Source organism: Neolamprologus multifasciatus, chromosome 7 (assembly GCF_963576455.1).
Source record: "Neolamprologus multifasciatus chromosome 7, fNeoMul1.2, whole genome shotgun sequence".
NCBI classification, from domain to species: Eukaryota; Metazoa; Chordata; class Actinopteri; order Cichliformes; family Cichlidae; genus Neolamprologus; species Neolamprologus multifasciatus.
The window spans coordinates 41,338,391-41,366,014 of NC_140445.1; the positions used below are offsets into that span (position 1 = coordinate 41,338,391).

Sequence of the window (27,624 nt, forward strand, 5' to 3'; positions counted from 1 at the left end):
GGGGGGAAACAACTACAACAATATGTTAGACCAGTTGCACACCAGCAGATGGGAGGCATACAGAAATTCCACAAAGGCTAAAAAATTTGCTTTAATTTGTCACTCATCGGGAAATATATAGACTGCTGATAGACAACCCTCTATCTTATCCATTTTGGCATTCCCCCTATAAAGTTTTCCTGCTGCTTAGTCTATAGCCAGTCCATTTGGCCAGCCCAGAGAGATTTGGCACATATACAGCAGGTTAAATAAGTACTGACCATGTCAATAATTTTCTAAGTAAATATATTTCTAAAGCTGCTATTGACATTACTTTTCACCAGATGTTGGTAACAACCCAATCCACACATGCAAAGAAACCAAACCATAGATGTCCATAAATTAAGTTGTTTGTAATAATAAAAAATGACACAGGGAAAAGTATTGAACACATGAAGAAACAAAGGTGCAAACAAGCAGAGAAAGTCATGACACCAGCTGAAATCCATCAGTAATTAGAAATCCTGCCATTTGTGCAAATTAATATCAGCTGGTTCAGTCCCAACTAATTGCCTGTAAAAATGTGTCGTGTGTGTCACACAAGAAACACAACCTTATTGTTGCAAAACATACAGATGACACTTGACACACAAGAATTTCTGAACAACTGAAGGTTCCAGTGAGCACTGCTGGGGCCAAAATCAGAAAGTGGAAAGATCATTTTACCACAAACCGACCACGACTAGGTTTTCCGACAGAGCAGTGAAAAAAATTACGAGAAGCTATCCAAGAGCCAAGGAGCACTTGTAGAGAGCTACAGAATGATCTGGAATCAGCAAGTACAATTGTTTCAGAGAAAACAATAAGTAATGCACTCAAGAGCCGTGGCCTGTATGCACGCTCACCATCCAAGAATCCAAAGCATGTTGCATCATGTTTAAAGTTTGCAGAACAACATTTAGACAAGCCTGTAAAATACTGGGAGAATATAGTTTGGTCAGATGAGACCAAAACTGAACTCTTTGGATGCCATAAAACACACCATGTTTGGAGGTCAAAGGTCAAAAGGCACTGCACGTCACCCCCAAACCACCACATCAACAGTGAAGTTTGGAGGTGGGAACATCATGGTGTGGGGCTGTTTAGGCTGTGCGGAGGCGTTCTAAAGCTGTCATCACCAACAAAGGCTTTTGTAGGGTGTTTAAATAAATTTCATTAAGTGTGTTGAATAATTTTTCCCTGTGTCATTTCTCATTATTACACATAATTTATCATTTGATTTCTTTGCATGTATGGATTGGATGGATTGCGATCAACATCTGCTGAGAATTTCATGTCAGTAGCACTTTTACAAATATATCGACTTAGAAAATTGGTGACGTGTTCAATCCTTATTTGACCCGCTGTAACACCCCTGACATTCTCTCATTCTATACAGCATGAAGCAGTGACACTAGACTTGTTACTCAAAAAAAAAACAAAAAACAAAAAAAAACCGCGCAGGGCCTTAAGCAGGGGAAATTCCACTATATACACCTCCCCATTTTCTGAGTCCCACATCATTCACTCACACACACAAAAAAAACACAGGCACACATATCCACAAGTAGTAACCATATGGCTCAACAGAGTGGCTGAATGGCGCTACGCACAGTCAATCTGCATAATCACAACAAAGCAGCCGTTTTATGCATGTGTGCTGAGAAAGCAACACATCAGTCAACGCTTTCTCACATGAACACATGCTCGTTTCAAAAGGAGGGGGCCAGCGCGGTAACTTCAGAGGGGTTTTTTCCACAAAGGAGGCGAAGGGGGAGTCAGATTTCTTCAACAAAAAGAGTTGAAAACACTAAGACAGAGGAGGGGCATGGGTGGGGGTGGGGGCAAAGAAGAGAAGCAAAGAGAGGGAACCTGAGGGAGTGAGAGCATTCCTCCAGTGTTCTTAGAGAAGTTCTTCACTTAGCCGAGGCCTTTTGTCGTTCTCTCTTTCAGAAGCTAAAAGGCTATGTGCTGTTAGGCTTTCAGCTGTTTGGTAGGCTTGCTACCAATGTGGTCCCCACATTCTGCTTCCAGTACAAAACCTGTGTCAGCTACTTGTCGTCCAATTTGGTTTGGCATTTGGTTTTGAGGTGTTGTATTAGACCAGTGAATAACAGTTATGTTTCCAACACTTCAGAGGAGCTTACATGCTATGATATTAATCTCCTGAAAAGCAGAACTACTATTTAACCCTCTTGTGGTCATCACACTAAAATTTGCTGGTTGCATTATGGAGACTTTATTCTTGCTCCACAGTGTAGAAACACTTTTTATCTCTTCACAACAGGAGTACATATACACACACATGCCTGAGGTACAATCCATAATCAGTTAAAGCAGTTAAAGTGTAAAAGAATGGTGAAACCTTTAACCTCCTAGGACCTGGCGTCCACATATGTGGACATCACATTTTGGGTTATTTATAGACTAAAATACTCAATTTTGCTCTACATGGGCCTGATATCCACTTACGAGGACATTATACTGCTTCTGTTCTATCAAACTTTTAAACAAATATCCTCATATGTGGCTCTTATTTTTCTTAAAAACAAAAATAAGGTTAAAAAATAATCTGGTAATTCTTTGTTTTTACATTCATCGGGCCCCAATATGCCCAACTATCAAAGAGAAAATGCATGTCGTGAAAGAGTTCGGGTCTTAGGAGGTTAAAGCACTGTCCTGATCTGACCAGCTTTTCCACCCATCCATCGAAACCATTTTCTGCTGTTAAGAATCCAGAGGGTATAATAATAATGGATTGCAGTTATATAGCGCTTTTCAAGACCCTCAAAGCAATTAACTATTCCACTATTCATTCACACACTGGTGGAGGCAGCTACAGTTGTAGCCACAGCTGCCCTGGGGCAGACTGACAGAAGCAAGGCTGCCATATCGCGGCATCGGCCCCTCTGGCCAACACCAGTAAGTGAAGTGTCTTGCCCAAGGACACAACAACCGTGACTGTCAGAGCTGGGGCTCGGACCGGCAACCTTCCGATCATAAGACGAACTGCCAACTCTTGAGCCACGATCGTTACAATCACTGGATTGGCAGAAAGCATCACCCCCAGTGATCTGTGAGTCACAATGTGGTCCCCACATTCTGCTTCCAGTACAAAACCTGTGTCAGCTACTTGTCGTCCAATTTGGTTTGGCATTTGGTTTTGAGGTGTTGTATTAGACCAGTGAATAAGCAATTGATAGAGAAATTAAATTAATGACCAATTTACTGCAAAATACAAATATTTTCTACCTGCTCTACAACACTAAGAATGTCCCCATCTAATCTGAAATGCTCTGCCTTGGCACCAGTTCTCTATCTCTGGTGAAAACTCACTCAGGTACGACAAGCCAAACTGGAAACAGGTGGCAGGTGAAAATCTAAATTAATTAAAAGAGGGAGTGTCTCTTCCTGGGTTTTTTAAATTAGTGAATGGTCTTAGTTCAGAAGCATATTTTATCAGTCCTGATTATTTTGTGAACTGTTTAAAAAGTGGATTTTTAATTGACAAATGTCTACTTTAAGATTAAATGACAGGATTAACACCACTGTTTATAAATGGGACAGACAGCTCAAAACCCACACATGTAAAAAATCTAACCCAATAGTATGTAAGCCCATCCAGTAATGATTCTACATTCCTTTGGGTGGCTGTTTAAATGCACATGCATGCACACATCTACTTTCTCCACTTCATTTTATTCTTTATTCTGTTGTTTATCAGCTAAGAGCAGACATATAGACAGTTCACAAATTAAAAAGAAAAATCAACACACACTATTTTAGTAAGGTATTGGGGCAACATGTGTCAGCAAAACACCTTCACTACGCCCTGGAATTGAATTTTCAAGTCTGCTGTAGGAGTGAACGCTATTCTACTACAAGATATTCCCTCCTTTTCCTGTCCCTAATAATGGTGGAGCATCTAATAATGTCCAGATTGTCCCATGGGTATTCAAAATGACTGAAAGACTTCATATGAGTCACATCATTTTCACAGCATTCAGCGACGCATACAACAACAACAACAACAAGTTAAAAAAGTACTATATAAATACCAGTATATAAATATACAAGTACCAGTCCATTCATCTGAGCCTCAGCCATCGCAATGGCCACGTGTGTTAGGTTAACTGCTGATTTTAAATTGGTTATGGGTGTGAATGCAGGTAGATAAAGCATTAAATTACATAGTCTAATGTACTGTATGAAATTGTGTGAAAAAATATGTGTGACCAGTGTAAGTGGTCAATAAGACCTAATTTCTTTAATTTCCTGCTTGTAAATTCAGATAAAACTGAGGTTATTATACTTGGCTCTAGAAATCTTGGAAACATGACGTCCAACCAGATACTTACTCTGGATGGCAATGCCTCCAGTGACACTATGAGGAATCTTGGAACAGGATATGTTCTTCAAAGTGCATATTAAACAAATATGTAGGACTGCTTTCTTACACTGTTATATTTCTTGTTTGATTGTTGGGGGTTTCTCTGTATTGTTGGAGTCTTTACCTTACAAAATACAGCACCTTGAGGTGACTGTTGTCGTGATTTGGCACTATATAAAAAACGGAACTGAATTGAAATTGAACTGACAAGGAGTAGAACAGAAATTCTGTAAAGGCTAGAAATTTTACTTTAATTTGACACTCATCTGGAAAAAGACAACTGTTGAACGTACCTCTATCTTATCCGTTTTGGCATCTCCCCAGTAAAGTTTTCCTGCTGTATAGTCTATAGCCAGTCCATTGGGCCAGCCCAGAGAGCTATTGACCAAGACCAGCCGGGCTGTTCCATCCAGATTGGCTCGCTCAATCTTCGGATGCTCACCCCAGTCAGTCCAGTACATGTAACTGTAATAAACAAGAGACAGAAAAAACATTTTAGTTCCACTGACAGGAGAATATTAGATTAGGCAGGTATTCTTTTTGAAGCTTGCAAAAGAATTTTCACATTCCTCACAGTAGACAATTATTTGTAAAATCTAATGTTATGATATAAAACTGTTTTTTTCTTTCTTTCTTTGTTAGGCCATATGCTTTTTTTCAACATCAAAAACAATATTTGCCAACTTGGAACACTTGGGACTGCATTTTGATTTGCATGTTATAAACTCTCATGAATTTGGATTAATATATGGATAAGACGACTTTTGTATGTCGGATGATAGCTGTGTTCAGGTGGGAGAGCCAACTGAAGTACTCACCCATTAACAGGGTCCAGAACGATGGCTCTGGGTTCTTCCAAGTTCTCAGAAATCAAAATTTTCCGAGAGGTTCCATTTAGCCTGGTAACCTGGAACACCACATAACATTCCAATGTAAAAATGTAACACAACAATGCAACATATTTTTTTAGATTTATTCAAACGGTTTGTTTGCATATATGTTTAAAATTTCATAGTCTTTTCTTTTTGAGTAATAATCACCAGAAGCTGTCTTGTCAATTGCACAGGCATAAACTTCAAAGGACTGATTGGTAATCGGTTCACACAGATCCAAAAGTATGCAGACAGGCATTACAAGTGACCCAGTTAGACTTTTGTGTTCAATTCTTTTTAAATATAAACCATACAGCCTAAGAGTAAACTGTACGCAGATTTTTACATAGTGAATTTTGAAAAATTTAATAAAATCTCTAATGTAATAAATCAGATATACCTCAATCCGATCAGTGCCAGTGTCAGTCCAGTACAGGTTTCTGGCAACCCAATCTACAGCAATGCCATCTGGGTGGTTGATCTCCGTGGTAACCAACATCGTGGCATTACTCCCATCAATGCTGGATCGTCGAATGGCTCGAACCTCATCATCCGTCCAATAGACATAACCTTCAACTGGGTCATAATCTATAGCTATGGCATGGCGAATGTTATCAACCTGCATAATTAGAGGAACAGCAATGACCCTCAGGAACCCTAGCTCAGTTAATTCAGGAGCAGTCAATCTTCCTATGTCTTTTTACCTGCAGTACTATGTCTGTGAAATCTGGCAGGTCCAGTGAGATCCTCCTAAGGTCCGTCCGTCGAGCGAGCAACAGAACTTGCTCTGCTCCTAAACAAGACAGACAGTTATTAATAAGTAATTAGTAATTTATTATTACATTTTAGAAATAATGCAATGTATTCTATATACTATAAGCACTTCATCTACTTCATATCCACGGCTAATATAGAATCCTCAATTAACCTAACATGTATGTCTTTGGACTGTGTGAGGAAGCTGAACCTGAAATAAACTGCGTACCTGCAGTAAACCCATGCAACCATAGGGAGAAAATGCAAACTCTGCATAAAAAAGTCCCAGCCAGGGTTCAAACCCAAAACATTCTTGCATGTCGCACAAGCACAAGGACAAAGTAACACAATGGCAAAAATCCCAGTTCAAGTCATTTGTGTAGCATGTTATGTACTGCCTTCTAACTTGGACACTACACACTGTTTCATTGAAAACTACCACAAACACCTCTGACATCAAATAAGATGACTCTTGAAGGAAATTGATACCAGAATTTTGCTTTTTATAAATGGATTCAAAGAACTTTTAAAATTCAACTCCTACCCCCCAATCCAAAAAACATATGTTTAACATTGTTAATAATATTAGCTGTAGTTGTATCTTAAGACAATGAGACAGCATTAAGCTTGAGGCTTCTATCCTGCATATGTAGGACTAATCTGCTGTTTAGTCATAGTTATTATGCACAAATACTGTCCTATTTCTGTCCTATTTGGAAAATCGAACATTTTCCAAAGCCTCTGTTATTTAAACATTTATATCAAGAAGCCATCCAACAAACCAACAAAAGTTGGAGTATTTGGTATCTGGGTTGGAGCCAAAGCCCACAGCCCAATATAAATCTGTCTGTTGTCAAAAAAGATTTCAAGCCTGAGCCAAGCTTGCACTATTATCAGTTTTCTTGCCTCCTCCTTACTCCAACCAGTCTGGAAACAAAGGGCTCTGCTATCCTGGGGGATTCTCCACTGTGCTTGGCTGTTGATTGATTTAACAGGAGCCAAACTCACCTCATGGGAGACAATTAACTATTTTTCTTTGTGTCTTACACGTCTGATTCTGAGGTGCTGGGATTATAAAAAGTTAAGTGTTTCTTTCTATGTTCCTATTTGATTTATCTTTCAAATCAATTCACTCAAATCATAAGACAAAACAGTTACTGTATAGCACGTCTGTAAAATAAATTACAAAACCTACAGACAATAAAGATATGTAACTGAACGTTACAAAATACACACCACGCTGAATTTTACTCTATCTGGATAAATCTCTAAGAAGTAAAATCTCATTTTTGAGGCCTCCAAATGTCAGCCTAAATATAAGCTCAGATAAAACACTCTTCTCCAACGTGTCAGCAAAAGCTTTAATCTGTGTTCTTTCAGCTGCACAACCAGCCAAAATCTGGCATCTCTCAGCCTTGGCACCAATCAGATATTACAATGAGAGTTATTCATTGTTACTTAAATGTCTGAGGCAAGGCGGGATAAATAAAGGAAGAGAATGAAGAGAAAAGAGGGACAGCATCTGTGATTCCACTCTTCTCTTCGCTTGACTTCATTTTGAGACACTTAAAGACCCCTAACAAACAGTCTTACACACACACACACACACACACACACACACACACACACACACACACACACACACACACACACACACACACACACTACAGGCAGCGCAATAACAAACGCCTTCAATTTAACCAGCCAAGCAAAACAAATTAGAAGCACACACAAAAACACAAAGACACACACACACACACACACACACACACACAGACACACAAACTGCAGCCTGACACAATGGGGCATTGTTGTTTTTATTGTCAACAGTGGCTAAGTGATTGGTTGGCATGCTTCATTCAAATTTAATACATTCCCATAACACAGCCTAACAGACACAGAAAACTCTAATACAGTGTTGTGCTATTATAGAATAAAGCTCTATTGTTTTAGCCTCATGGGAATCAGCATGGTGGCCGGTCAGCTAACTGTTAAACTACAGGGTTCATTTTACTGGTCATTTTACTTGTTTTCTAGCTGATGCTCCCCACTATGCATCACTTTTCACACACCAAACGCAGTGGTAAATGGGGTCGGCAAGAGTACACACTAATGATTCTAGGAAACTACAAATAGTACTGGGTTACTATAGACTGAATATGGTTAGCACAGATATGAAGCTTCATAGCTTCATATATGAAGATGTAATTAATGATTAGATATATAATTTATACTCACTATATATTAATTGCCCTTCATTTGTGGTAACATATTCAAAACAATCACATATTTATTAAAGAAGTCATTTGTTGTTGTCCACTCAGTAAAATTTCATGGTGTTGCTGATCATGGCATCAGCATGGCAAGTTTTTATGTAAACGGTTTGCTAGCATTGCTACCATTCTCTGAGCTTATTACTACATCTCTTTCCCCTCACCCCCAGTCTGATCACATCAGATGGCTGCCCCTTTGAGCCTGGCTCTGCCAAAGGTCTCTTCTTTTTAAAAGGGAATCCTTCCCCATTGGCACAATGTTCTTGCAATAGGAAACTGTTTGAGTGTTGGCGTCACAATATAATAATATATCTATCCTGAAGCAACTATTATTGATAACTACCATTGCAAAAAAAAAACACCTTATTTTTTCTTTGTGCACGGCATGCATACTGAATTTTTCACAATGAATTACTGGATTTATCTGTGCTAAACAACTAAATCCACTTCATTCCTATATGCAGACCAACAATGGAACAAGCCAAAGTGGTACAGATTTTCGATTTTAAAAAAATCCAGCCTACCCTACCCCTGGTTCCCCTGTGACATGCAAACACCCCAAACAAAAATAAAGAATGCCAAAGAACAGAGAAAATGGACAAACAGACCAGTACAAAAACTAAACTTAAAAACTAAAACTGAAGGAATAGAGCCATTCCTTTAAAACAAATGGTAAGTAGACTGGCACTTATATAGCACGTTTCTACTCAATTTGAGCACTAAAAGCACATGCTTTTATCCGTACCTAAGCACTTTTAATTACACGTCCATTCTTTCGCTCTCTCTCGCTCGCTCTCTCTAGTGGATACATTGGGGGTAACTTGAGGTTGAGTATTTTGCCCAAGGACACTTTGACACATGGACAGGGGAAGACAAGGTTTGGTTTATTCTGAGGTTATAGTAATGTAAATGGATCCATACCTGGTTTGCATGTCTTCTTGTCTGGTTTAAGCTGCACGCCAGTGGGGCAGGCACAGCTATAGAAAGGCTCAACTGGAGAGAGTAAGCAGAGGTGACTGCAGCCTCCATTATTGGTACTACATGGTGTCTGGACTGCAACAAAAATACACGTTGGGGTGAGAATAAGCAGAGAGATCATTAAATAATTACCAGAAAGTAGATCAAAGTTGGCCAGAATTACTCCAGCTACAAACCTAATCTACAAACACAAATGTAAAACAGTCTGAAACACGTACTGTCTGGTTGGCGGTAGGGCTCCAGAACCTGTATGTCCATGGGAGAGTAAATCCCACTGAGGATCTCTCTGGTTTTGTCTCCACTGTGTTTGCTACAGGCGTGGATGGAACGAGTCTGCCAGTCGGTCCAGTATAATGTCTCCTCAGACAACGTTAGGGCAAAAGGATGGGTCAGGGTGCCTTCCACCACCGTTTCACTGCAGGATGAAATGAAAGCTTATTAATTTATGTTTACCCATGTCATTAAAAACACATTTTGAAATGCTGATACAGGGAATTAATGAATAAATATAAACAGCTCAATTTATTGTTTTTTTTTTTTTGTTCTATAATGTACTTAAAAAGCAACATTTGTGTTAGCATTCATGTTTGCAAATTTATCTGTACTTCCATTAACACTTTAACTGATCTTACCACTGACTCACAGGATTATATTTCTCAAACCATATAAATGCTCAGCCAAACCATTTTCAAGACTACAGACAAGAAAAGGATTCTTAGGACCAGAACTGCAAACTCTTGTGTACAAATGAAATTTTGGTTCAATGGAGGCAACGTAGGAATGAAACTGTCCTCTTTAGAACATAAATATCTAAACCACATTCAGGTGCAACCTCACTCACTCTCTCCATCGTTAATATAAAAAAACTACATAAAACAAAGATTGGAGAAGTGTTTGAGGAATCACTGATAAGGAATAAATGTTTCATTTCTGAAACACAATCATGTAAAGAAAAATATAAAGAAAACACAAAGAACTGGCTGTAACCAGTCATCATTCTTAGTTACATGCCCGAGTGTGTTTGTGTGTGTGTGCATTAGGAAACAGGAAAAATGTAACTAACTCCAGATTTCAAAGTTTTGTCCAGCTTTTGTATGTAATTGAGGGCGTGAGCAGATATTAATTTGCAGACAAACATTATCCACTCTGATAATTACTACAAGTTCTACAGTTACTACAAGTAAAAGGCCTGTGTGACTTGGCTTGTTCTAGACAGAAACATCATCAATCCAAAGCAGTGCTGGTAAATCCTGTGACGCACAAAAATCCAGGATCTATGTTCAGGGATGGGCAGGATTTTATCAAACCAGGAAATTAAGATGAGCACTTTTTCTGTTTCTCTTAAAGAAAGTATGTCTGTTTCTCTAGTTCCTTCTCCTTGTTTTTTCCAGTCCTCATTTTCCCAGTCTCTGGTACATCGGGTCGAATTCCATTAACTATGTTTAAAAGGTCAGTAACTGGAAATCTTTTACAGATGGACTGAATGTTGGTGGGCTAACTAACTATCAGTAATATAGTAACTATCAGTTATATGTGCTTTACTGTGCACTATTTGGCACATTCGTTTTTTTGGATGGAAACAAAAAGAGAAAAAGAGTTAAAGAGCATATGTGGAGAAAAAAGGCCAATAGAAGGAAAAAGAAACAAAAGAAAATCCTGAGCTGTGAGCAAAATGCAGTGTGTGTGTGTGTGTGTGTGTGTGTGTGTGTGTGTGTTTTGACTGGGGAATGCACACCACAGCTCTGTTTGTCTTGGACTATTCCATCTATTTTTTTTATTCGGTCTGTGCAGCTATTTTTCACTTCCCACCTCCATTTTTCTGTTCCCAGTGAAAACTCAAAGTGTTATTTGCTGATCGTTGATGTTTTTATTCTTGATCCTGATTATGAATTTTGAAAAGAATGCTTTATTTCTGCCTTAATTAAAGAGATACTGTCATAATAGGTGACTGTTGACAACTGAAAGAACTATATGAAGTAAGACATCAGTAAATCTCATCTCTCTTGTACAGTGACAAATATTGTTCTCACCTAAAATCTCAATAGTGCTTCAAATCAGTGCTACACTGAGCTAGGGGTTCCTATTTCCAATTCAATACTGATACCTTGGTACAAAGAATCAATAAATACCAGTGATAAGACAGAGACAGGGAATGTATATGTTTAAGACATCCTCAACTTAAACATTGATCTTCTAACTTGGCAAGACACACTGAAAAAAAAAAACATATTGGCGATGTTCATCTAATTTATTTGAATTAGCTTGTGAGAGTCATCATGCTGCAGCACACTGCTGTCATTAAAAGTTGCAGTACTTTCTTTGTTTCCTGCACCTCTTTATGCATTTTATGTAGATAAGACAGCTGGAAAGAAACATTAAAAATTCAGTTTATGACAATATATTACATACCATTAGCGTACTTAAAGTATTTCAAACGTCCTTCTATCTTCTACCATGTACATTGTAATTTAACCCCTAATGCGTATAGTGCATCTGTCCTGTCTGCCGCTCCTCGCCCAACAGGTTGCAGAACGAGGCCCAGGGAGGAGCAGCCGTCTGCTGCGACCTGTGAAAAGGGAGTTTTTCCTTCCTACTGCCAACAAAGTGCTATTTTCTCTGAATTCCTGCAGGTTTAGGGCATGGGGTTGAGAGATATTGGCTTGATATAACTGGGCTCCTCTCAAAGCACAAGCTTGGTTTGAAACCAGTCTCCTGGAGAGGGGCTAGCTTCTATTCCACTCTAAAGTTGTACTCATTAAAAGGCAACAAAAGGGGATTTGGTTATACTGGCTTATTGTCTTTGCAGTGTAGTTTTTACCAGTGGACCAGAACAACAGTCCGGGTATGCGGCAATGTTTTTGGTTTTGGATTACAGTATATGGATCCCCATATACTGAACTGAATGAAAAGGAAGGAGGAAAAGCTTACATCATTACACTCTTGGTTTGAATTCATTCTAAGACAGTTTTTTACACACACACACACACACACACACACACACACACACACACACACACACACACAGATATATATAAAGCTGCATACCGTGCTGATCCATCCAGATTGGCTCTATGAATGAAGCTGAGTTTGGCATCAGCCCAGTACAACTTCTGTTCCACCAGGTCTATGGTGAGACCGTTGGGCCAGTAAATGTCCTCATTCACTATTACTCTCCTGATACAAGACAGACATGCTTAGAACTGAGATTTAAAAAAAACGTTTTAATGTGACTTTTTTGTAACACATCTAAACAAAATATCCACACTACAAAAATAAAACTACAACTAGTATACTACTGTAAACACAGAAGATCTGAGTGCAGTCTTATGTAGTTACCGTACCTGTTGCTGCCATCCATGCCAGCACGCTCGATCCTGGGTTCCTCCCCCCAGTCTGTCCAGTACATGTAGCTGAGGGGAAAAGCAAAGAAATATATCACTCATACACATAACATTAAAACCAAAAGGGTTTTGTTCTTTTTTGTTTTTTTATTTATTTAGTTAATTAGTTCGTTTTTTGTTGGGTTTTTTTTTTTACGTTTATACAACTTCTCAACATGTGATGTTTTATCCGTGTAATACGAGTTAATGAGTACTGTGTTAGAGGTTATTAGCATCTATTCCCCAGTCTCCTGTAGTACACAGGTCATCCAGAAGGCTGTGGAAAAGTGTTTTTGTTGGTGGATGATATCAAATATAACTTTTTGGTTTAAATGATAAACTTTCTGTTGGTAACAGGAAAATCCTGAGCTCCATCAGGACCTTATCCCATGTTTGAAATATGTTTTTATTGTCAGGGTTTGGAGTTATTTTGCTTAATCTAAACCACCACTGATGGAACAAAGTTTTAAGTTACATAAAGAAAAATTTCAGGAAAGGTGCAAGTTTTGTATAGTTTCCCTTTCACAGATACTAATACTGGATAGTAATACTGGATAACTTGCTTCTGTGAAGTAAGTAACTAAAGTTAAATTTGTACTTTTCATCTGTTTTAGTAATTGTTCTTATTATACTGACTTGATATCTATATGCTACTCACAGTGGTGGTATGGTGGCGCAGCGGCTGGTGCTGCTGCTTGACAGCAAAAAGGTCCTGGGTTTGAATCTGCAGTTTGCATCTTCTCCCTGAGACAATGTGGGGTTCCCTCCAAAGGAATGCATCTTAGGTCATGTGGTTATTCTAAATTGGCCTTGGGTGTGAGGTAGATAAAGTGTAATAATAACTAAAAGGCACGTATGAATCGATGGTTAAATGTGGTTTGCAGTCTGAAGAAGTCTGAGTGGTCAGTATGACTAGGAAAGCATTATAAATGCCAGTCCATTTGTGCAAAAACTATTCTTAAACTCCTGCAACTGTAGCTAAAGAATTGAAATGAGAAATCTGGGAATAATGTGTATATATACAATATTGTCTTTGCATCTCAATGTTGTCTTTTATGTTTTTAAAATATGATTCCATATATATACTGTATATATACTACAGATTCAATGACCCCACCTGTAGTAACATTTCACTGGCACTGTAATGTGAATGCAGATGCTTCATAAGAATTTAATCAACCTGCCTGAGTTTCATCTTTTCTCACACCACCAATGATTATTTTCTTTATAATGAAAAACATCGGCCTGAAACTCCAACACAGAAACACCCCATGGTTCTTGTGCTCTATACAAATGTTATCTGTGCACACTGACAATCTAACTTTTTCTGTCATTGACTTGGTTTTTAGCCTGTGGTGAAAAACTTTTCTTGCTGTGAAATGTGTATTTAAGGGAAAAACACATTTAAACATAAAAAGGTCAAATACCTTTAATGCAATAACAAGAAATGTGATTTCCAGCTCCACTGTTCTAGTCAGGCTGAATTTACCTGCAACATAATATGTGTCGTCTGATGTTCTCAGGTGCAAACAAAACTGACCACGGCAGCTTTTCATTGTTTTAGTCATAAAAAAATGTTTTTTTAAAAACAAGCCTCTGAAAAGGGAACTTTGTATAAAAATGGCTGTAGTTCATAAAAAATTTTCTTAACCCCTTGAATTAAAGGCAAAAGCAAAAAACAAACAAACAAAAAACCAGTGTCACTATCCATACACTTAAAGACCTAATTGTATGTACAAGGCGCCGTTTAGCAGGGTTTTTTTTAACCTTTATTTATACATGTATTCCCATTGAAACTCAATGTCTCAATGTACAAGGGTTTTGGTTCTTAACCCTTAAGAACCTTAAAGTGCAAACCATAACGCTCCTAAATGGGACATAACCTGTGACTTCTTACATTACAGCCAAAGAACATAGGCAAAGAATGCCTTCTGTGTACATTTGGGACCCCACTGGCTTCTGACAATTTTACTCTTTGGATAAGAAAGCTTTGCCTACCTGTCTTTTTTTTTTTTTTTTTTTTTTTTTAAATCTGTGTATGTGCAGCATTTCCAGCAACACTTTCAGCTGTTCTTAGCTCAATTGTTCAGTAACCCAGTGTGTTAAAGAATGATCCCCATCCTCTCTGAATATTTGTGGTAGCATATAGATGTAAAATGATAAAAACTGTGTCACTGTCACTGTATCAGTGTATTTAGGGTTTTTTTTTTTTTTTTAGATGAATTGCTATTTCTTAGTGCCCTAAACATGTTTATCTCTGTGTTCAGCTTGCCCCGTCACTCATTCTGCCAGCCAGACTCATTTTCCATCATCACTGATTGTAAGGTCAATATAATCATAAAAAATAGTGCAGCTTTTTTTCCTGTAAAAACAACAGTAGTTGCATTTTTGAAGTGTTTCTACTGGCATTTATAATAATTAGTGAGCTTTCCAGTTTCATTGGGGACAACATGAGCTATAAGAGATCAAATCAGCAGAATCAGTAGAGCCAAGAAACTAGAAACTAGGTTATAAAATGTAAAAAAAAAAAAAAGAGTTTTGATATCCATATCAGTTTTACACCCAATTATTAATTTGATGTAGGATCTGGTCTGTGGTTTGATTGTGAGGATATTTTACATAGCCTACACCCCACACAATATCTGATCCATTCAATAACAAAAAATGAATGGTGTCAGACACATCTTTGCACATTTCTGTGTGTATTTTGTTACCGCTGGCCAGGGTTGAGAGCGATTGCCCTGGGCTGGTCCAAGTCCATCCAGAACAACACCTTTCTTGAGGTTCCATCTAGGTTGGCCACTTCAATGCGATTGGTCTCTGAGTCCGTCCAGTAGAGCTTTTTACCCAACCAGTCACAGGCCAGCCCATCTGGACTGTCTAACCCTGATACTACCACAGTCTGGCCTGTTCCCAGTGCCTCTTTAAGGGCTGTAGGTAAAAAAACCAACAAACTCAGTTGAAACTGTTACATGAAAAAGGGTGTATATTTCAAAAAATCATTAACACATGCAGCAATAGTTATTTTAGCTTTTTACGAGAAAGTCCTCACCAAGTAGAAAAATTAAAAGTAAACAGTGTGTAGTCTTACAGTTAGAAGACTGATTCCAGTGAGTCTGTTTGATGGCTTCTTCACTGACATCCGTCCAAAATATCAGGCGTTCAGAATACAAGAAGTCCACAGCTGCTGCATCTTCCAGGTCACTCACGATGATGGCGGACTCCCCGCGGACACCATCTGCATCTACCAATCGCACGTCACGCCGATTGGCAAAAAGAAGGAGCGGTGACCCTGGAATGGAAAAGATCCTTTATGTAACATTTCATATATCACTCAGATTTCTCACAATGTTATTTCATACAGAGATGCAAAGATGCGTATATTCGAACGGTTATTAAATTTCACTGGTTTGTTAAAAAAAAAAAACAACAACTACTGGATCTGCCTCTAGCAATCTGACTAAAGCTTTCAATTGATATCACGGCAATTCTCTCAAAAAATGAATAAACTTTTTCAAACAAAATGCTGCTTTATTTCTTCTGAATATTCTCATTTTTGTCTTTTTACCAAGTACAGACCGAAGATGACTTTTCCTGGAAATATGTGGGAAACATATCCAAAAGACTGACAAACACTCATTTCAGGGAGTTACTGCATTGGGGAAAAAAATGCATTTTGGAGTCTCCATACTCTAACCTTTCGTGTCTCCTATAAGATCAGCAGAGGGGGAAATTAATGCATTTTGCAATTATTACGGTACCACTATCCACCTTCTCTAATGCAGAGACACACACCTGGGGGTTATTTTGCAGTTCCAGCACGTGTTACACCAGCGGAAGCCTTTTCTCTGTACCTACAGTTCTACTGACTCTCTAATCAGTCTGCTTTTATATGTGTAAACTGGCTAACTGTTCTCTCCTCCTCTCTGTACGGCACACACACAGTGGTGTCTTTCACATGCCCAGTGAACTACAATCTTTTCTGAGCTCAGAATTAAATATACATAAAAAACAAACCTAGATAAATACTGACACTGAGCACAGTGCTGATTCTAGACCCACACACAGTCAAGTTCACAATAGAACATAAAACAAACCAGGGCAATATAAGAAAAATGTTTGTACAAGAAAGCATTCCCACTCTGTCCCAACCATGCGGTAAGTATGCAAATGTCAGGGTCCAGATTCCATAAACCCATGTCTTTGTCAGCGCGGTTCAGTAACTCAAGAGAAGTTGTCCTCCCACTGTTGAAGCCAGTAGTGATCACAGCAGCTGCCACCGTGCCTCTGGGGAATCCTGTGGTTTTGGCCAGGCAGGGTGGCAGAGCTACTACGCTGTGGTTTGGCACAACCGTGCCTCCTATAATCCCACAGAACGAAGCCAGTCTGCCTCTGTTAGTACGAACGCTGCCCAGAAACAATACCCAAGCCCTAAAAGACACATGGTACTGCTTTTATTAAACATAGTGTCTCCATAAGGCAATGGTTTAAACGTTCATTTAGCAAGCTAAAGCTCTCAGTTCCAGGACGAGCAGGGATTCCACCAGGAAGGGTATCTGATGTAAAAATCTGCCAAGTCAAACATATGGATCTACCTGTTGTGGCGCCCCAAAGTGAGCGCTGAACGTAGTCTCTACTGCTGTTATTGAAATCAAATTACATAGATAAAAGCAGGCACGGTGGTGCGGTGGATAGCACTGTTGCCTCACAGCAAGGAGGGCTGCGTTCGATTCGAGTTGGGGTTCGAGTTCAGGGCCTTTCTGTGTGGAGTTTGCATGTTCTCCCCATGTTTGCGGGGGTTCTTCCTCCCACAGTCCAAAGACATGCAGTTAGTACGGTTAGGTTAACTGATGATTCTAAATTTCCCATAAGTGTGAATGTGAGTGTAAATGGTTGTCTGTCTCTGTGACAGGCTGGCGACCTGTCCATGGTGTACCCTGCCTATCATTCATGCTGAAACACTCAAATAAATAACAAGAGAAAATGAATTGATAATGATTAATCGAACCAATAATTCTTTAAAATATTCAGTTCAAACACAACATTGTTATGTTACTAGAGAGGAAATAGATAGCTTTACTGTAACAGTAATGAAACAGATACATTAAACAAAATGACAGGAAATTACAGCAATTCACCTCAAGTGAGTGGCCATCACGTGTCCATGCTCATCCACACTCAGGCTACACCCTTGCCTGCTTCCAGTACTGAAAACGAGTCTGAAGCGATGCTGTTTGCTACATGTTAGAAATGACAACTGTGGATAATGTCCAGAAGTGATTCTCCTAACAGAGGTGGGATTTCATGTATGAAAACAACTAAGCAGAGCGAGGCCCCCCAGATGGATGAGGACAGGGATAACTCTGGGAATCAGAGAGCTGGTACATTTAAGTGACTTTCAACACACTGGCAGTTTTTTAGTTGGTGGAATAAAACCTGGCAATCAGCTTGAAATGAATGTTAAGCAACACAAAGTTTAACACAGGTTACTCTTACAGTTTCATTGAACTGTGTTTTCTCTATCACTTATTTATTTTGTACAAAGAAAACCAAAACAATAACTTAAAGACTAACTTCCAGTTTGGTAACCTCAGTGAAAGAAATGTGCTGGAAAATTATCTATACATGCTGAAATAACAACGAAAGTAATTTTTATAACAGTGTTTATTTTCTCCTCAAAACACACAGGGCTGAGCCGTAAGAATGAGAATGCCATTCTTATAATCCTATGAGTGACTGCTGTTTTTTCCTACTGTTGCTTTTTTGCTAAAGGAGATGGGTTATTTTTACATTTATGGGGGACTCTCAGAGAGCTTATTATACTCTGAGGAGTTTCGTTTTTGTTATTGATGAATAAGAATATAAACTTTGTTAGTATTAATGTAAACGGGCTGAATGGACCAGTTAAAAGAAAGTTTTAAACCAGCTAAGAAAAATGGAAATTAATGTTGCCTTTATACAAGAAACCCATCTTACTGCAATAGAACAAAGTAGGTTGGCCATGTTATGTCATCTTCTTCATTTCATTCTACAGCCAGAGGACTGGCTATACTGATAAATAAAAATATTCCAGTGACAACAAAAGAAACTTTAATTGACCCTTCTGGTTGATTAGTTAATTGTGAAATTTATTCAGAACAATGGACGCCCCCCCCCCCAGCAAAACATACTGGTACGGAATGATATAACTTTTTTTCTACTTCCTATTTTGGACAAATCAACTACAACTGTATCCAGTTTAAAACTATTCCAAATAACTGTGGCTTTCTGCTCTTGTTTGCGTAATTCCCATATTAGAATAGATCGTTTTTTTGTTTGTGTCAACACAACTATTCCACAGAACACTGGATAATCCACACCTGCCCAGGATCCTGTCTGACCACTCAGCTCTTGATTCCAGAAAAAACGGCTGTTTTATACAGACAGCCTTAAAATCTCACAATTCTCCAAAAACCTGTTTTCTTTGTAATTTATTAGAGATCAGATTAAAATAATCTGTGAAATGAATCGCATTTCCGCTCCCAACAGCTTTATACTATGAGGCACATTAAAAGCATATTTGAAAGGTCAAATAATATCATTAACAAAAATTATAAAAAAATATAATGCAAATGCAAACAATAGAAGAATTGAACAAAGCAATGTCTAAACCTGTAAAGGAATTTCAACATACTGGCTGCTGACACAGCAATATTCACATCATATCGCCTATTTCTTTATGAACAAAGACTATAAATTCATTTCTAAGGCACTGGCTAACAGGCTTGGTAAGTATTTGCCACGCCTGATATACCAGGATCAAAATGTATTTATTTATAATCGCTCACTATCTAACAATTTATGTAACCTTTTTAACAGTGTCCATCTTTCAAAATCCCAGTAGAGCCCAGTACAGCAGTAACTTGTGATGCCAAAAAGCCTCTGACAGACTGGAGTGGCCATATTTGTTCAGGCCGGGGCGAAGGCTTCCACTAATGCACAGATTTCAGCTGAACAGGTCAAGTCGACAGGGTTGTCCTCTGTCTCCGGCACTATTTGTTTTAGCTGTTGAGCCTTTGACAATGTCGATCAGATGGGATCCTGATATAAAAGGCTTTGAAATAGATCACAGAAACAAAAAAAAACTTACCCTGGTAAGTTCCTCGTTAGGCTACAGACATTGGTTAATGCCTCTACTGGTATTTCAGAATACAAAGTTTACTTGATTGGAAGGGTTAATTGTGTCAAAATTAAAATTTTACCAAGACTGTAAAATACTTTTTAGTCAAGTTTTTTTCTTTTTTTCAAAAGAATCAATAATTATGTCAGACAGTTTCTATGAAAGGGTAAATCATTAAGAGTCTCCCTTGAAAAGTTAACTTGGGATCATAAATATGGGGAGGCTTCAACTACCCAACTTTAAAAAAGTTTATTTAATTGCCCAGTTGCAATTTATCTCATCTTTCTTTTAAGCTGATAGATCCGTGTGTGGACTCAAATGGATCAGGATTCTTTGAAAGAGAAAGTTGCCAGTGAATTTGTTTATAGTGTTTATAATAGTGTCATGGTCCCTTAATTAAAGCTGGCTCCCTTAGTTAATTCTTTTGAGTTTTGAGTCCTGCAATTGGGTCCTCATCCTGACTGTCACAGCACCGTACTTGACAAATACCTAGAAAATCTGATAACATCATCATAACATCTGTTGCACTTAATTCAAATCTGGTATGACGTTCACAAAATGCTTAGACTGGAAATTCTGGATGCATGAAACCAGCAAGTAAACTTGTTCAACCGGAGACAGAACAAAAATGTATTCCCAAAGCATATTCTCTATTACAGAGTCCAAAGCTCTGTTTGCATGAACCTAAACAGGTTCATGAACCTAAACAGGTTCATGCAATGTCAGATTTAAACAAAGATTTAAGCATAAGAACTGATGACCATCTGTGATCATATTTATGCTGGAATAGCTGAATTGTCACATTACAACTTCCCTCACCAACTGTAGATCCAGAATTACATAGATCCAAACCTGAAATCTCAGAAATGTGTTTTAGATGTGATGTAGAAGGTGGTTCCTTCCACCACTGAATCTGGCTTTGTACAAGGGTACACTCTTTCCTGCAGTCTTTATAGTACCATGACCAATATTATGGGGATTAATATTCCATTAGATCCTGAATTGTGTTTACTGGAAACAAAGGTCAGTGGATCTATTAATAAATATCAAGTAAAACTTATGTTTACATCAGCAAGCATAATGCAAAGCGTCACCACTGGTCATTTCTCCATTTGGCATTCACATGGACAAGTCTTGGTTTGGCAGTCGCCAGGAGAATGATACTTGTCTTCTTGTCCCCCTGCATAGTATCAATTGTAAAGCTTGGTGTTAATGGTATGAGGTTGCTTTTCAGGATTTGGGCTCAGCCCCTTAGTTCCAGTAAAAGGAAATCTTAATGCTTCAGCATACCAAGACATTTTGGACAATTTCATGCACCCAACTTTGTGGGAACAGTTTGGGGATGGCCCATTCCTATCGCAACATGACTGTGCACCAGTACACAAAACAAGGTCCACAAAGACATGGATAAGTGAGTTTAATCACAGTCTTGATTCTCAAAAGTCAGAAGAAATAGTAAAAAGTAAAAACTGGATTTTCTAAAGGAGAGTTCTTGCTAGCTGAAAGTACTTGCAAAACAAGAATAAGAACAACAACCAAAAACCGACTCACAGCAAAAGAAAAAAACAGCAATATTGATAGTGAGTTGTGAGATTTGTCTGTCTGTCAGTGTTAACTATATTAGTCTCTTTTTTTAAATAAACAAATCGGGGGGTTCTCCGATGCACCGTCATCTAGCAGGCTATTTGAGGAGCAGCTGGACAGCTCTCAGGTGTTGGATTATTGTCTCAGTCTTAAGTGGTAACACGTCAACTGTCTATTATGTAGAACTTTGATTAGCAGGACATTCACGGATCGTGACGCTCACTGCCCAGCTATTTTCAGCCTGTGATCTCTGCCTACATTTCCGTACTACCTCAGTTCCTCTCTTCCAGACTTCAGCCTCCCTGCTCACCTGCACTGCCACTGGTCCAAGCCGTCCCCGTTTCAGTCTCCATCCTTACATACCTCGCCCAAGACTGCAGTAAACATGTGGCAAACAGTTCGAGTTTCTCGTTCTCATTCCAGTGTTATGTTTATCATTTCATCCTCACTGTAAATAAACCTGCCTTCACTGCAGCTGTGTCTGTCTGAGTGATCTGCCACCAGGGTCCACTAGTTTAATTCCTAACATCCTGGTACATTTCTGGAATGAACTCCTGATTCAGCTGTTTATTTCCCTCAATGTGCTTCATAAATGCGAGGTTAACCTAACCCGCAGAATCACTGAGCGAGAGGGATACTAATGCCACGTTTTGGCCCAGATGTGCCAGAGGTCAGTTCGAGTTGCTTCCTTTCAGGCGTTTTCCATTCTGAAAAATTTGGGGATATTTTTTTAATATTAGTATAATGTGTTTAATAAGTTTAAAAGAGCATTTGCATTACATATGGTTCACTTTTTCAAGTATTCTGTTTTATTGTGAAGAGCTCATGATTGTAAGAGGAAGTCAATGTGGTTGTGATCGGTAAATCAGATATTGCATCTGTATATATGAAATTGTGTTTTTCCATATTGTGAAACATGTTGCAAAACAGTAAGGCAGACTAACTGTATTATTTAAAGATTGCATGAACATACTCTGCAGGTTAGTGCAGAATGAACAGGTTAGTTTGCTGTACTGTGATGGGTTTAAAGTAAACAACAGTGTGTTGGACTGGTGCACAGTGGCTGTGCGGTCGTGGTTAAAGTTTGATTACATGAAATGTAGCATTGGTTAATATGAACTTTAGCTGATGATGCTTCATACCAGCTGTATACTGTCTAATATGAAGACAGCATAAACAGTGTACTGTTAGTATATAGAATGGAAATTGGCCAGGACAACTCATGAAACATCTGGTGACATCTGGTTCAAGTTTATAAATCCACAAAGGGCAGCAGGTCAGCTGATCACAGCTTGTACACTAACAAAATCTACTGAAGCTCTCAGTTTTTATTATTGTGAGTAGTGATTCTTTTCTTTGCGCTGAGCCACTACAATTGATTTTAGGGTTGAATCCCACTGTAACCCCTGACTGTGCTCATTTTCCTGTTTAGAGGCAAAGTCACCCTCTATAATGTAGGCAACAGAAAATGTTTTTCTTTTTCTTCTGATTCAAGCTGCCTACAATACTACTTTCTTACTTTGAGTCCATTTCACAGCCTGTACTTTTTTACTTTTACTTGAGTAACGAACATTACTTCAACTTTTACTAAAGTAATTTTTTAAAACTAGTATTTGTACTTCTACTTAAGAACAGAATGTAGGTACTTTTTCCACCTCTAATGTTAAGAAATGAGGATGTCATAGGGACAGCTCAGGTTGAGTGGATTCAGGCAAAATTACAGAAGCAAGGCTGAGATGGTTTGGACACGTGTGGAAAAGAATTTTAATACAGAGCTGCCAGGCTGGAGGGAAAGAAGGGGACCAGAAAGAAGATTTGTGGATGTCGTAAAGGATGTTATGCAGAGGGTTGGTGTAACAGAGGAGGATGCTATGAATAGGATCTAATGAATCCACCGTAGTGATCCTTAAAGCGAGCAGCCAAAACCCAAAGAAGAACACTTAATGTAATGACCACGCTATATCATGACTAAATTTTTACCCCAGATAATCCTCCTCCGAAACAGCAAATCAGCCCATAAACTTATCAGGAAAGTCTCTAAAGATCTATTTTCCCAAAGACCTCTATTTAACTTTTTCTATACAACAGGCAAGTTTAAGGCACTTCTGCACTGGCTTTACCTTTCAGGCCTGAAAGCTACATACATCTTTTATACTGTCACCCCTAATAAAAAGTTCTGAAAGATCCTACACCATGACTTTCCGTAGTAGGATCAAACTAAAGGTGCAGGGCATCAAAAATCTCCTGATGATTCCATCATTGGAAAACTGTTTATTTATATTATAAGATGCCAACGCCCTGTGGCAGATTCCAAGTAAGGACCAAGTCTCTCTGTGTGTGTTAAGTCTGAATCAGTACATCATGAATCCAGTGTCAGTCAAGTCAGTAGAAGTCCTGAGAAAGACAGGGCATGCCTAAGTGTGAGTGTGTGTGTGTGTGTGTGTGTGTGTGTGTTGGGGTGGGGGCTTGAAAACAAAGACGTGCTCCAAAAGAAGTTTTGAAAGAGTAGGCAATGCACTGCTGAACTCTTTTCCATGCATACACGCTCATGCACAAATGAACACACACAACTTCTCAGCTCTCCTGTTTTGTTCTGCCTGGAGAAAGCCAGCAGGCCCCCCTCACTTTACTTCTTATCAGAACCCATCTCAACAAAGGCGTCTGTGTGTTTGGTGAAGGGCTAAAAGGAAGGAAGAGATTTTCTTCACACCTCCCCAATCGGGACGAGAAAAATGTGCATGATAAGAGTGGAACATGGTTAGTGTGTGCATGTGTGTTAGAGAGTGGACCCCAGAGAAATCAAGGTAGACTGCCACAGACTTCCTCTGTCTCCACCTGTGCGAGTTCTTTCCTATTTTCTCTCTCATTCTTTCGTCCTACCTACTTCTCCCGCTCTTCTTTTCTCTCCATTTGTTACATCAGGCTTTTACAAAATCCAAACAGCATAGAGTCTCCAACCAGGCTAATGCAAACACGAAAAGTCATAAACCCAGTACTTTCATTCCTCCTCAGTGCTGTTACCATACCCCTTCTCCTCACGTTTAGCTCCTCAGATTTCCCTTCCTACCCTTAAACCATTTTCCCTTCCCTTCTCATATTCTAATGCATCTCATTCAGTGAGTTTCTGCAAGGCTGGAAATCACATCAACTTTTTAGTAGTAACAGATCAAACGTATCCTAACTTGTAAATCTCAGAACATGAGTTTGGTGTTAAAGTATGGATTTGCAAAACCCTGATGTACACCACACCAGAGAGGGCCCAAAGTTGTTGCCTGAAAGCTTCTTTATATTAATTGTGAATATTGGCAAAACACACAGCCTAGCTGTTTTCAACTGTGATCATCCGCTTTTTATCCTCACAACTTAATAAATATAAAACAGTTTCGATGTTGTGCCACAGTAACTTGTTAGCATGTGGCATTTATGAGGTTCAATTACAGCAGCATTTCATTTTCCATCCAATATTGTAATAATGTCTGACAACAGAAACACAAAAAACATGTGAATGAGAACAGTATTATAAATGTAGCTGTATTGTTGCTGCTGGGATTTAGCTGTCTTTGGTTTGTATTATTGTAGGGTCTTCACGTTGCAATATAAGGCACCTTGAGGCGAATGCTGTTGTGTTTTGGCACCTTATAAATAAAACTGATTTGATTTGAACTGAATTGCTTCAGCACAGGCAGAGGTCTGTACTAAAACATTTTAAACATCATAATGAGTGCCATTCATCTCTTCTTACAGTTTCATAAGGATACCTGTCAGCATACACACACTTGCATGGTATTGCACCTTTTTTTTAGCCAGTGGCTGTGTACAGACATGCTTGGGATATCATTGTTCTTTCAGGACCACTTCAACTATTCCTTCTCATGCACATTTTTAGTAACTGTATCTACACTGGAGGCACTGAATGAGCAACATTTTAGCACAGCATTAGCTCTGGTGTACCACATGTGTTCAGGATGAGTTTACGGCTTGAGCTAATACCACTTACTGATCATCTGCAGAGGAATAGTTGATTTGAAGAGTTTCAGTCAGGATTCGGAGCTCATCACAGTACAGAAAAGGCATTAGTGAACAATTGATTTTCTTATAGCCTCCAACAGTGGACTAAAGGTACTGCACCACAGTGATCGGAATTATACGTATCTATAAGACTCCAATTTGTTCATGCAAATGGAGAATCCTCTTCAGATACTAAGGTTAATTGTGCAGTTCACAGAGTTCTGCACTAGGGCCAATTCTGTTTACATTATACATGTTTCCCAAAGGTAGTATCATTAGAAGGCAGAGCATACATTTTCACTGCTATGCAGATGATACCCAACTTTATCTATCCAAGAAGCCTGATAACACACACCAATTACTGAAATAATGTCTTAAAGACATAAAAGACCTGGATAGACTCTAATTTCCTGCTTCTAAATTCAGATAAAACTGAGGTTAATGTACTCAGTCCTAAAAATCTTAGAAACATGGTGTCTAACCACATGCTTACTGGGGGCCAGCATTATCTTGGCCTCCAGTAACACTGTGAGGAAAAGACTGAAATCGTTTTTGACCAGGATTTGTTCTTCATTGCACATATTAAACCAATATGTAGGACTGCTTTCTTCCATTTGTGCAATATCTCTAACATTAGAAATCTGTAGCTAATGTTGCTATTGTGGCAGTCCTCTGTGTCTTTCAGTGGCCTCCCAGAAAGGATCTCATCCTGTGGTTCTGTGTATGTCAGCTCCAAATGTTTTCCTCTGGAAATCTGCAAAGCACCACACTAAGAAGAACCTGCCGCAGGTGGTGAAGTGGTTCATGGTTACCAAGGGTAAAGAGCAAAACAAGGACAGTTGAAGCCCAAAAGAGGAGAAACTGAGTTCAGGATGAGAGATTTTCTTGAAAGGCATAGACTCATGCACATACAAATACATCCTAGATGTGGATCTATAGGAAACATATACATGATTTGGATGAATGTTCTTATGGTTATATCAGTGATGTGGACCTAAAGTTCCACTATGTACCAGTGGAGGTTAGAGGCTGGTGAGAGTTCAGTACTGACACCGTACATCGTATGTTTTAATTTTACATTACTCTGTTCAACTGTAAGTGATAATGAATAGTGTCATGCTTTCTCAAGGGTACAAGATAAATATGTTACTTTGAGCAACAGGTTCTTGTTGGACTTTGTTACCATTTATGACACAGCTGAAAGTGTGTGAAAGATTTCATTTGAAAATAGTACAACAGGCCTAAGGAATTTTCCAACTGGCCTACTGTGCTGTTAGAAAACAAACTGTTAAGAAAAAACTGAAGTCCTAACTAAATATGCTTCACTTTAAATAAGAGGACAGTTAAATTATAACAATGACACAGCGGTGCTCAGGCAAAAAGTAGCAAAATACAACTTAAACATACTTGAACAGAATTAGAGGACCTCTGTTGAAAGATTACTGAATGAAAACGATGTAAATAGTGACAAAATGTGTTTAAAGAATTATTCTTTGCTCACAAATTAGGCTTCATTAGCATTTTACTGGATGCATTAACATGTTTGTAGTATTTAAGTGCTGCAGGCAAATAATATAAAATGCTTGTTTTATATACTACCATAATTTATTTAATTTTCTATCAACTATTAAACCATGACATTGTTTTTTAGTCCCTAACCTTTAAAATAATTATTGCTGTTAGCTACATGTCATTGAATAAAAAGCACTGTGCTTTCTCTACAGTTAAACTGAAGTGAAAACTAAAAGAAAAGAAAATTACTCACCCAGCTCTCAAGCTTAGAATTGTTCCTTACCTAATACCACAGTTGTAAGGTAATCATGAAGGACTTACTACTAGAAGGTTGGCAGTAGTTGGAGTAATAAGTAATGAGTGAGTATTTACTGCGTTTTCTCTGGCTGTGTTTCGTTAAAAGTTTATCAAAAATAACTCAGAGAAAGCGTATGAGCTACTTAGCGATCATAAAAAGGAATGATGAAATCTGAAGAGTCAGTAATACAGTGCCTTTCAGTCGGTTCTCTATTATCTACTATCTAGTCAAGGATTAAGAACGATAAGTGAAGTTCTTAAGAAATGTCACTATTGTGCGCTTGAGGTCTAAACCCAATCCAACAAACACAAATACTGTGGACACATTTTGTTTTTTTGAACCTCATAATATACATTTACACAGTCAGCAACTACACTTTGTTTGAGTAGTAAAACC

At 38.6% G+C, this 27,624-nt stretch overlaps 1 protein-coding gene and 1 long non-coding RNA gene across 2 annotated transcripts in view; one reads left to right on the forward strand and one right to left on the reverse strand.

Moving 5' to 3' along the window:
* LOC146514938 (uncharacterized) overlaps positions 1–27,624 on the forward strand; it is a 170,211-nt gene that overhangs the window by 65,354 nt on the left and 77,233 nt on the right. The gene's annotated exons all lie outside the window — the stretch shown is intronic.
* The window catches only part of lrp5 (low density lipoprotein receptor-related protein 5), a 48,592-nt gene that overhangs the window by 19,654 nt on the left and 1,314 nt on the right, over positions 1–27,624 (reverse strand). Inside the window, exons 2-11 of the mRNA XM_085167204.1 lie at positions 15,759–15,959; positions 15,382–15,598; positions 12,629–12,697; positions 12,333–12,461; positions 9,506–9,702; positions 9,231–9,362; positions 5,985–6,073; positions 5,681–5,899; positions 5,227–5,315; positions 4,702–4,873 (exon numbers count right to left, since the gene is read on the reverse strand). Of these exons, the coding sequence (XP_085023330.1) occupies positions 4,702–4,873; positions 5,227–5,315; positions 5,681–5,899; positions 5,985–6,073; positions 9,231–9,362; positions 9,506–9,702; positions 12,333–12,461; positions 12,629–12,697; positions 15,382–15,598; positions 15,759–15,959 (1,514 nt within the window). The remainder of the gene's footprint in view (positions 1–4,701; positions 4,874–5,226; positions 5,316–5,680; positions 5,900–5,984; positions 6,074–9,230; positions 9,363–9,505; positions 9,703–12,332; positions 12,462–12,628; positions 12,698–15,381; positions 15,599–15,758; positions 15,960–27,624) is intronic.